Here is an 11,582-nt window from a genome sequence, read left to right as displayed (position 1 = left end):
CTCTGTGGTTTTTGGAGCCTGTCCTGGAACTAGCTCTGTAGACCAGGCTGGTCTCGAACTCACAGAGATCCGCCTGCCTCTGCCTCCCCAGTGCTGGGATTAAAGGCTTGCGCCACCAACGCCCGGCTCTGATAATTTTTTTTAATCAGGCACAATACCGTAAGCGTTTAATCCCAACACTTAGGAGGCAGAGGTGGGTAGATCCTATGAGTCAAGGCCATCTTGATCTACAGAGTTCTAGAAGAGACAAGGTGTCTGACTTTGGCTTACTATTGCTATGATAAAACACTATGACCAAAATCAAATTGGGGAGGAAAGAGTTTATTTGGCTTACACTTCCAGATCACTGTTCATTATCTAAGGAAGGGAAGTCAAGACGGGATCCTGGAGACAGGAGCTGATGCAGAGACTTGGAGGGTGCTGTTTACTGACTTACTTTCATGGCTTGCTCAAACTCCTTTCTCTTTTTAGGGGTGGGGAGTGCATTTAAAGATAGGGTTTCTCTGTGTAGCCCTGGCTGTGCTGGAACTCTGTCGACCAAGCTGGCCTTGAACTCAGAGACCCGCCTGCCCCTGCCTCCTGGGGGCTGGAATTCCACCACCACCCAGCAGATGCCTTTCTTATAGAGCCTAGGCCCACTAGCCCAGAGATAGCCCCACCCACAAGGGGCCGGGCCCTCCCCTGTTAATCACTAATTAAGAAAGTGCCCAACAGGCTTGTTTGCAGCCTGATTTTTATGGAGGCATTTTCTTAGTTGAGGTTCCCTCCTCTCAAAAGATTTTACCTTGTGTCAAGTTGACATAAAACTAGCCAGCACACGAGGTTACATAGTAAAACCCTCTCTCAGAAAATTAAAAAAACAAACAAACAGCTGGAGAGATGGCTCAGTGGTTAAGAGCACTGACTGCTCTTCCAAAGCTCCTGAGTTCAATTCCCAGCAACCACATCGTGGCTCACAACCATCTGAAATGAGGTCTGGTGCCCTCTTCTGGCCTACAGGCATACACACAAACAGATTATTGCCGGGCGGTGGTGGCGCACGCCTTTAATCCCAGCACTTGGGAGGCAGAGGCAGGCGGATCTCTGTGAGTTCGAGACCAGCCTGGTCTACAAGAGCTAGTTCCAGGACAGGCTCCAAAGCCACAGAGAAACCCTGCCTCGAAAAACCAAAAAAAAAAACAAACAAAAAAAAAAAACCAAAACACTGGCACCAAGCAGCTAGGGGAAAGAAGCCGACAACTGATGCAGTTTAGAGGTTGAGGGAGGAGGGTCCCAATTTCAAACCCACCTAGCTAGCCTGGGCTAGTAGAGTGAGATTAAGGCCAGCCTGAGTAACTGTACATGCTGCTCTCGCAGAGGATCCAGATCTGGTTCTCAGAGCCCACCCAGTGCCTTACAGTCACGTGTTGATCCAGTACCATGGACTCTGAACCCTCTTCTGACCTCCCTGGGCACCAGGCATGCACATATGTGCATGCAGGCAAAACACATACATAAATCTAAAAAAATAATTTGGGGGGTAGAGCACTGGGGTATTAGCTAGCAAGAACAAAGCCCTCGTGCTGCAAAAAGAGGAGGAAGAGGAGGCAGGAGGATCCCCCAAGAGTTAATGGTTAGCCTTGGCTACGTAGTAAGTTCAAGGACAGGCTAGAGCAACTGAAACCCTGTCTCAAAAAAAAAAATAGATAAATAAATAAATAAACAAAATTTTTAAAAATGGTTAAACAACATGGGTCAGCAAATCAAGGCAATTCCCCTGGACAAGCCTGACTGTCTGCTTGTGGAAGTGGACGGTAGAGACTGAAGCTTTTCAGGATGGCTCTAGCCCCCGATTTCAGCAGGAGCAGGAGGTACAGCCTGTCCATCTGTGGGGATCAGGATGTAGCGAGCCCCGTTTCTAGCTACAAGAGGGGCCTATGTCCTGGCAGACAGGAGAGGGGTTTTGCAGACACAGACAAGTATGGAGGTGAGGCTTGGAAGGCATTGGACCTCACTCCTGGAACCCCAGCACTTGGGAGGCAGAGGCAGGAGGACTGCCATGAGTTTAAGGTTGCCTCGGCTACACCGAGTTCCAAGATTACCTGAGCTACAGAGGCAGACGTTGTTTCAATAAGCAAGCAAAAAGAAAGGAAGAAAGAGAAAGAAAGAAAGAAAGAAAGAAAGAAAGAAAGAAAGAAAGAAAGAAAGATAGGTGGAAAGTAGAACTAGCTTCACTTCATACATACAAAAATAACATATTTGGGGCTGGAGAGATGGCTCAGAGGTTAAGAGCATTGCTTGCTCTTCCAAAGGTCCTGAGTTCAATTCCCAGCAACCACATAGTGGCTCACAACCATCTGTAATAGGGTCTGGTGCCCTCTTCTGGCCTTCACGCATACACACAGACAGAATATTGTATACATAATAAATCAATAAATATTAAAAAATAAATAAAATATTAGCCGGGCGGTGGTGGCGCACGCCTTTAATCCCAGAACTCGGGAGGCAGAGGCAGGCGGATCTCTGTGAGTTCGAGGCCAGCCTGGTCTACAAGAGCTAGCTAGTTCCAGGACAGGAACCAAAAGCTACGGAGAAACCTTGTCTCGAAAAATCAAAAAAAAAAAAAAACATATTTTATGTTGTCTACAGCCATCATACCCAATAAATGAAATTAAAAAGCAGCAGCCAGCAGGTAGGTGTGGTAGCTCAGACTTGTAATTCTGGCAGCTGGGTGGTCAAGGCAACACTGCAAATTCAAGGCTAGCACCAAACAAACAATAAAGGAATGGAGCCTCAGGCTTCCTGTGTCATTTCTAGGACAGAGATAGACGGGAATGGAACCTCTCGGACCACCCGAGGACCACCTCGCCCAACTCCTTCAGGCCGTCTGTGTTGGTTTTCTCACTGTGAGTGTTCCTTGCCATACCTGCTGGTCTGTTCTTTTCCTAAGGGAGGCCTGGGCTGAAGTATAGGCTGTTACAGCAGAAGCAGCCTGCCTGCCTGCAAGGTTAGAATGGGACGTGCAGTCTCCGCAGTACCTCGCTCAAGTCAGCACAGCAGGGAGACCTTAATGTCTCAGGTAAGACGCCAAGGCTCACAGAACCCTGGAGGCCAGTTGACAGTCACATGGGCGACTGGCAAGTGTGGAGCCAAGACCTGATGCCAGGGTGGAGGACGCCAGAGTCTCTCTCTTCTCATCCAGGAGCACCAGGTTGCCCAAGAGTGTGGCGACAGCGAGCCTGCTAGCCAAGGCTAGCCAAGGTCAGGAACCTGACACTGAGGACCTCCCATTTCCCTTGTCCCTCACCTCTAACCACTTGAGACAAATATCCGGGAGAGAGAAGCCACGTGCTGCCGGAGGCGGGCCACACCTGCAGACCAGGCAGGGATGGGGGGGGGTGTCAGTTCCTCCCCACCGGTGCTAGGAAACTCACACTGAAGTGCACAATTGACCCAGCGGGACAAACAAGGGTGACTTTGAGGCTATCCATATCTGTGCTCTATCCCTTCCCGTTGGAGTAACTTTAAGCAGGTCAGTTCACCTCTTTGAGTGTCACAGAGTAAGACTCTAATCTCCTCCAGAAGTCCCCAACATCACAATGGAAAGTGACCCACGTCTAGTGTGTCTTCAACAAGTGGTAGCCAGGCAAGCTCATGGTTTTGCAAGGGCCAGCAGGGCCAGCTGCCCTGGAGCTGTAGGAATGCAGGCTGGGAGCAGGGGGCTCCGAATGGCCTTCCTCCAAAGGGGCCCCTGTGCTGGAGTCCCAGCAAGGGGGCCTTCTAAACTGTACAATGAGTAAAGTCCCCAGGGACCTGGCGGCTCCCTTCCCTGCACCCTGTTGCTCACCAACAAAGGGGCAGAGCCCCAAGGTTAGGCAAACACAGCCACGATAAGGCACTTCCAGGCTGGGTCACGCTTTCAAGGCTTTCGCCAGCTTTCCCTGGCTGGCTCCTTGGCTCAGTGAGAACCCTGGTCCTGTGTGCATGAAAGTGGGCACCAACAGAAGCAGCAGTCAGAGCCACTGGCTGGTTAAGCACCTGAGACCTTGGTGCCCTGGGACAGCCTGGGTTAATGACCTTGTTTATACACTTGAGTCATCCGATAAAAGGCAGGTAGGTGGCCCTGTGCCCTGCAATGGCCACTTCATTGACTAAAGCGATAGCAAGGCCACGTGGAGCTCCAGTGCCCCTCCCCCACCATTTCCTCACCAGTCCTGCCAGGGTCAGTGTGTGTATGCATTGTGTATGTGTTTTTTTTTTTTTTCAATGAACACAACTTCTGGAGTCAAGGTTGCACGGCCATTCCCCCCTCCCGCCCATCGAGGATATAAATAGCCCCACAGTGCAGAAAGGCCAGAGAGCTGGGAAGAAACGGGAACAAGACACCAACCATGAACTCCAGCCAGTCTGGGGGTTGCCCATGCCAGGGCTCTGCCGGCCGCCCAGCTATTCTGTATGCACTTCTGAGCCCCAGCCTCAGGTCCAGGCCCATTGCACCGGCATCTCGCAGCCACTGTCTGTGCCAGCAGCACAGGCCTGTTCATCTGTGTGCCCCACACCGCACCTGCCGGGAGGCTCTGGATGTCCTAGCCAAGACGGTGGCATTCCTCCGGAACCTGCCGTCCTTCTGCCACCTGCCCCACGAGGATCAGCGTCGGCTGCTGGGGGGCTGCTGGGGCCCTCTCTTCCTGCTTGGGTTGGCCCAAGATACTGTGACCTTTGAGGTGGCTGAGGCTCCGGTGCCCAGTATACTTAAACAAATCCTACTGGAGGAACCCAGCAGCAGTCCCCAGGGTACCCAGCAACCAGACCGGCCACAACCCTCACTGGCTGCTGTGCAGTGGCTCCAGCGTTGTCTGGAGTCTTTCTGGAGCCTTGAATTGGGTCCCAAGGAGTATGCCTACTTGAAAGGAACCATTCTCTTCAACCCAGGTGAGTTTCCAGACACTCATGGCTGGTGACCATACTGGGAGTGTATAGGACCCATCCAGGGAAAGAACCTTCTTGGGGCTTGACATCCATTGTCTCTTTGTATCCTTGTTAGCCTCAAATAGATATCTCCCAAGAGAGACATAGAGAGGTTAAGTAACTATCTGAAGGCCACACAGCAAGGTAGAGGTGGCAGAGCAGGGCTGGAAAAGCAAGCCAAGCAAATGCAAAGATTGATCTTTGCAGCTGCACCTGAGAAATTTGAGAGTCGGGGACTGTGGGAGGGTGGAGGGAGTAGGGGAAACCTCAGCCACGTGGCAACCACATCTTCCTGCACAGTGAGGTTCTAAAGGTTAAAATCCTCTGTGGGTTCAGAGAGGCCACACAGAGCAGAAAGATTAAAGCATGGGAGTGAGCACTCCTTGGGAAATCTAGCCAAGAGAACAGCAATGGGTGGCAGGGCTGGACGATGCCAAGACCTGAGGCGGAGTCTCGGCAGGAAACTCTAGCTGGCCTAGAACTCACTACAGAGCAAGTTGACCTCAAACCAAGACTATGCCTGGCACGGGAAAATATTCTCTGTAGCTTTGAAGAAGATAAGAGACAAGCCTTGAAAGTTAAAGTATCCTGCCAAACAAAAGCAATGGCACCAAACAGCCACATGCACTTACCATATGTCAGGACACAGGCTAAGGGTGTGACAAATACTGGTTTGGTTAAACCTCATAACAATCATGGGAGACAGGTACCGTCAATATCCCTACTTGGCAGATGAAGAAACTGAGGCACAAAGATTTAACTCCTCATCTAAGGTCACTCATAAAGATTAAACTACTTGTCCAAGGTCACTCAGCTAACAAGTGGCCGCCCTGGGATTCAAATCCAGACAACCTGGTTCTGTTTTGTTTTGTATTTTTTTTTCCAATACAGGGCTTCTTCGTATAGCTTTGGCTGGCCTTGAACTCACAACTCACAAAGATCCACCTGCCTCTGCCTCCTAAGTGCTGGGATTAAAAGCTATGCGCCACCACCGCCTGGCTCTGTTTTGTTTTTTTTTTTTTTTTTTTAGATTTAAAGGCTGGTGGCCTACACCTTTAATCCCAGACTCCAGAGACAGAGGCAGGGGGATCTCTGCAAATGCAAATCCAAGGCCAGCCTGGTCTACCTATCAAGTTCCAGGACAGTCAGGGCTACATAGAGAAACTCTGTCTCAAACAAGAAAGTAGGAAAAAGATTTACTTATATATTATCTTATGTGTATGATTTTCTACCTGTATATACGTGCCTCATTTAAGTGGGAGCTCACGGAAGCCAGAAGAGGGTGGAAGGAACTGGAGTTATAGGCAGTTGTGAGTCACAATGGAGGTAGGAGCTGGACCCAGGTTCTCGGCCATAACAGTAAGTGCTCTTAACCTCTGAGCCATCGATGTCGTTCGTACATCGTAGTCATCATATCCGGATCATCTCCTTCCAGTCTGTAAGTGGATGGATGAATAAAATGAAGGAGATGCCGGGCGGTGGTGGCGCACGCCTTTAATCCCAGCACTTGGGAGGCAGAGGCAGGCGGATCTCTGTGAGTTTGAGACCAGCCTGGTCTACAAGAGCTAGTTCCAGGACAGGCTCCAAAACCACAGAGAAACCCTGTCTCGGAAGAAAAAACAAAACAAAAACAAAAAACAAAAAACAAAAAAAAAGAAAAAGAAAAGAAAATGAAGGAGATAGTGCAGACAGGACCAAGGCATGGAACTCATGAGTAAAATATTGCCTCCTGAGCAACAGGTCCTGGATTTGATCCCCAGCAACACAAGACAATTAAGTCTCTGTAGGGGCTGGGAATGCAGTTCAGCCGTATAACTCTTGCCTAGCATATTAAAGGAGCCATCAATGTACAGCGCAGTTGTAGAAGGCCTGCCTAGCGGGCACAAGCACGCGCGAGGCCCTGCATTGCACCTCAGCAGGTGAGGGGAGGGAATTGCTAGCATTCTCCCACCCTGGGCTAGCCTGGGCTAGCCTCCACAGAGCAGCCGCTTACCAGCCCTCTTTGCCCTCTTCGCCTTCTACCGCAGATGTGCCAGGCCTCCATGCCTCCTGCCACATCGCCCACCTGCAACAGGAGGCTCACTGGGCCTTGTGCGAAGTCCTGGAGCCCTGGTACCCAGTTAGCCAAGGCCGCCTGGCCCGAATCCTCCTCATGGCCTCCACTCTCAAGAACATTCCCTGCAGCCTGCTGGTGGACCTCTTTTTCCGCCCTATCATCGGAGATGTTGACATCACTGAACTGCTCGAAGACATGCTTTTGCTGCGGTGACCTGCAGAGTGGGGTCCGGAGCTTCCAAAGGGGAGGAGCTCAACTCCCCAGATGTAGCCCTCACTTCAGCCACAGCCCCAGTTTGGACTTCCTTGGCTTGGACACAATGTGCTACTAACTGCCTAATAGGCCCTTGGCGGCCCCCAAAGCCTCTGGGCCAGGGCCAGGGATGGGAGCATGAATAAGGCTGTATACATCAAGCCAGAACTCCTCCTGACTTTGTATAGAACTAAACTAAGTTATTGATTTTTGTAATAAAAGGTATGAGCAACTGACACCATAGTTGCCTGTAGAAGAGATGAGCCAACCTCCAGGGTGCACCCTACTCTTGCCAGAGGGGACTCCTGGAAAGGAACCAGAGACCAGCTCCTTAATGCTCTAGGGCAGGATGGTGATGTCAGTGCTAGGGATAAGCTTTGTTTTACAGCTGAATGAGAAGCCACCAGAAAGCCTCTTCTCACTTCTGCCACCTTCGCGCCCTTCTCCCTGAGCAGAGGGACTTTCTGTCCCTGTCTCCAGGTTACTGTCCCCTAAAGATCGTCTCTTACCTCGGAGATATTGGGATTGCAGCTAATCACAGAAATGCCCCATTCCCAAAGTAGACAAGACCACTTTACTTTCAAGAATTCTTGACCCTCGGAGTACCCCCTTCCTGCAATTGACAGAAGATACTGGTCCTTTACTCTCCCAGCACCAGGGAACAAAGCAGCCAGAGCTGCCCCAAAAGCAACTTAGAGGCCGAAGCAGGCAGAGGTTTAACTATGGTATGGTCACCCGCATTTATTAAAGTCTGAAACCACTGTGTCCTGAGTCCCTGAGTTCCCTTCCATTGTGCCTCTGCCCTGCCCCAGACCTGGGACCCTCCTCCGCTCAGAGGGTCATCCCGTTGTCCTAGTCACCTAGGCTGTACTTGGTCAGGCTACAGCCTCCAGCCCTGCTCCATTCAGAGTCTGGCTAGAGTCTGTTTTGATTGGTTAATGTCTGTGCCTCAGTGTTTGTGAAATATTTTGACCCGGTTATCCTGGGTCAGGGTGACTGACCTGAAGGGTGGGCAGGAGGAAATGATAACCGCACAGCTGCCTATAGGACTTCCAGGCCCTCCTCCTGTGCTGAGAAGACCCCACCCCTTCACCTCTGCAGTTTGGATCCTTCTCACAGGGCCAAGTTAATCATTGCTCAGAGAGAGGTCATTCTCTCAGGGGCAACAGCCTAGGAGTCACCACTCAGGCCTGGCTCTAAAGCTCCCAGCCTAGGACCATGCCGCCTGCCCGTTATGGATACCCAGTGCCAGCACCAAGGACAACCCTGTGCCTTCCCCCAGCCCCCTTAGTATAGAACCACGCAGCTCAGAGGCCGCAACGATTCACAGAACTCAGATGTGTAGCTCAGGGTCACCCATACAGACAACTCTCCCTCACACATACACACGCACAAAACAGACCCTCCACTGATCCCCGCATAGTACTGAGAAGCATGGAGCAGCAGATCCCCCCCCAAAGCACATATATGTACCCAAGTCACACAGTCACAATACAATGCACCCGTGCACCCAAAAGTGGGCCTGCTGCTTGAAGACACCTCCAATCTGCATATGCTTCCTGTTTATTTTATGTTATTTTTTAATGTGTATGATATTTTGCCTGCATATGTGTGTGCATTATGTGCATGCCCAATGCCCTCAAAAGCCAGAAGAGGGCAGCATAGAACCCCCAGATACTGAAGTTAGAGATGTCTGCGATCCACCGTATGGGTGCTTGGAATTGAACCCCAGTCTTCTGGAAGAACAGCCAGTGCTCTTAACTGCTGAATCATCTGTGAGGGTCTCAACGGCCCCATAAGCTCATGTTTGATTACATGGTCCCCAGTTGGTGAAACTGTATTGCCTTGGTGGAGATGTGTCCCAGAGGGTGGGCTCTGAGGGTTCAAAAGACTCACCCTATTCTCTCCCGGTTAGCTCTCTGCCTGCTGCTTGCAGATCAAGACGTGAACTCTCAGCTGCTGCTCCAGTCACCTACCTCTGTCTCAGGCATAAGTTCCAAGCCTCTAGAACTATAAAGAATTAAATTCCCTCTGCTACACCTTGTCTTGGTCACAGTGTTTCATTTCAGTAGAAAAGTAACTAAGACACCATTTCTCCAGCCCCAAGCCATTTTCAAATGAGACAGAGTCTTATTATATAACCCTGGCTAGCTCTGCTACTCCGGCCTGAGGCCTGACACGTGCTGGGATCACACACGTGCGCTACTACACCTGTCTGCGGAATGTGCTGTTCACCCACTCCCACGTCACAGTAAAGAGAAAAGCAGACCTCACTAGACACAGAGGCTGGTGCCGATCACCCCAGCACTCTGGAGGCTAAGGCAGAAGGGTTGCCAGTTCCAGCTACATGGCGAGTTCAAGGTCAGCTTGCCCTATCTAGAGAGACCACATCTGGAAAAAAATTTAGGGAAACAGGTGTGGTGGTGTGTGCCTTTAATCCCAGAGTTTGGAAGGCAGAAACAGGCTGATTCCTGAATTCAAGACCAGCCTGGCCTAAGGAGCAAGGACAGCCAGGTCTACACAGAGGAAACACAGTCTCAAAAAACAAACAAACAAAACCTAGTCTGGTGGTGGTAGCGGACCTTTTTTTTTTTTCTTTTTTTGGTTTTTTGAGACAAGGTTTCTCTGTAGCTTTTGGAGCCTGTCCTGGATCTAGCTCTTGTAGACCAGGCTGACCTCAAACTCACAGAGAGCTTCCTGCCTCTGCCTCCCAAGTGCTAGGATTAAAGGTGTGTGCTGCCACCACCCAGCAATTGTTTTCTTTTCTTTTTTCTTGGTTTTTTGAGACAAGTTTTCTCTGTAGCTTTGGAGCCTGTCCTGAAACTCACAGAGATCCACCTGCCTCTGCCTTCCTGAGTATTGGGATTAAAAGCGTGCGCCACCACTGCCCGGCTATATCTCTGTGAATTTGAGACCATCCTGGTCTACAAAGCGAGTTCCAAGACAGCCAGGGGTACACACAGAGGAACCTTCTCTCAAAAAAATAAATTTAATTTGGGCTGGAGAATATAATTCAATTGGTAGACCATTTGCCCAGCATATGCAAAATCCTGAGTTGACCTCCAGCCCTGTAAGCAAGGCTTGGTGTGGGAAGTCTTTCTGTATATGTGCTGCTTTTATTGGTTAATGAATAAAAAAGCTACTTGGGCCTATGACAGGACAGAATAGAGCAAGGCAGACATTTCAATATTATATTTAACATTTCCTCATGTCAAAATATAAAATAATAGAACTGGGTTAATTTAAGATATAAAAGTTAGTTAATAAAAAACCTAAGATATTGCCCAAGCAGTGTTTTAATTAACACAGTTTCTGTGTGATTATTTTGGGTCTGAGCAGCCAGGAACCAAACAAGCAACCTTCGTCTAAAGAGGTTCACCTTTAATCTGAGCACCTGAGGGTGGACACGGGATAACCAGAAGGTCAAGATCATCCTTGGTTACATAGTGCGTTCAAATCCAGCTGGGGCTACAGGAGACCACGTCTCAGCAGGTGAATGACCGGGATGAATGTGTGTGTGGGTGAAGTGGTAGGACCTATCCATACATCTCCACGTTGTTTCCAGAATCTACAGTCCAGGACAAACTGCTCTGCCCAGTATTCAGGACTTGAACTAGATAGTCGCTTATAGTGACCTTTTACAGTGGCCTGGGCACTCATCTTCCCAGCCATTCCCCACCAGGCAAGCCCTAGAGAAACCTTCTAGTGAAATCCTCTTTGGAGCTGAAAAAGCCCCTCATCCACCCCTCCCACCAGACTTCCAGACCTGGACTGAGCCACCCACCTCTCCCTGCCTGACCTCCCTCTGGCATATCCCAGCCCCTCCCACAGTGCTGAGACAAGGGGTGTTTCCTCCATGTACCCTGATCAAGGGGATTCAGGCACTTGGGGTCATCCTCTATCTTTGATGCCTTTTCCTCGATGGCCTCTATTAGTTAACTGTGGCACCAACTTCCCGTCTCTCACTTTCCTCTTCCAAGGCCACCAAGTATTAGGGGACAGTCTCCTCGACACCCCACACCAGCTTTTCCCCTCAACTCACTTCATCGTGCCATCATCCAAATAACTTTTCCTATTAAATTTGTCTTATTCCTTTCTACATTTTCTGCTATCTATGTAGTCAAGAAGTATGATGTGGGATTCCCCTCTGTATGGTGCGAATATGTTTTATTGTCATTGGTTAATAAAAAAGCTGCTTTGGGCCAATGGCTTAACAGAATGTAGCCAGGCTGGGAGATATATATATATATAGAGAGAGAGAGAGTAGGTGGAGACAGAGAAAAGCCATGTAGCCACTGCAGGAGACAGACTCTGGACGCTGGATGAA

The 11,582-nt window shown here is 49.9% G+C and overlaps 1 protein-coding gene across 1 annotated transcript; it reads left to right on the top strand.

The window, feature by feature from the left end:
- Window positions 1-4,350: 4,350 nt before the first annotated feature.
- Window positions 4,351-8,026, top strand: Nr0b2 (nuclear receptor subfamily 0 group B member 2). The gene is made up of 2 exons (XM_005353097.1): window positions 4,351-4,911; window positions 6,975-8,026. The coding sequence occupies exons 1-2, from the start codon at window positions 4,371-4,373 to the stop codon at window positions 7,214-7,216; spliced, it is 783 nt and encodes a 260-aa protein (XP_005353154.1). The 5' UTR covers window positions 4,351-4,370; the 3' UTR covers window positions 7,217-8,026.
- Window positions 8,027-11,582: the final 3,556 nt, after the last annotated feature.

This window comes from Microtus ochrogaster, chromosome 10 (assembly GCF_000317375.1).
Source record: "Microtus ochrogaster isolate Prairie Vole_2 chromosome 10, MicOch1.0, whole genome shotgun sequence".
In the NCBI taxonomy this organism is placed as follows: Eukaryota; Metazoa; Chordata; class Mammalia; order Rodentia; family Cricetidae; genus Microtus; species Microtus ochrogaster.
Note: the sequence above shows the minus strand (reverse complement) of the source record. Positions and strands in the feature narration are given on the sequence as shown.

What these genes read in the sequence shown, in the direction of transcription:
- Nr0b2 (XM_005353097.1), top strand. Translation starts at nt 4,371, where the DNA reads ATGAACTCCAGCCAGTCTGGGGGTTGCCCATGCCAGGGCTCTGCCGGC. An exon ending in AACCATTCTCTTCAACCCAG is followed by an intron (nt 4,912 to 6,974) that starts GTGAGTTTCCAG and finishes CTTCTACCGCAG; the next exon opens with ATGTGCCAGGCCTCCATGCC.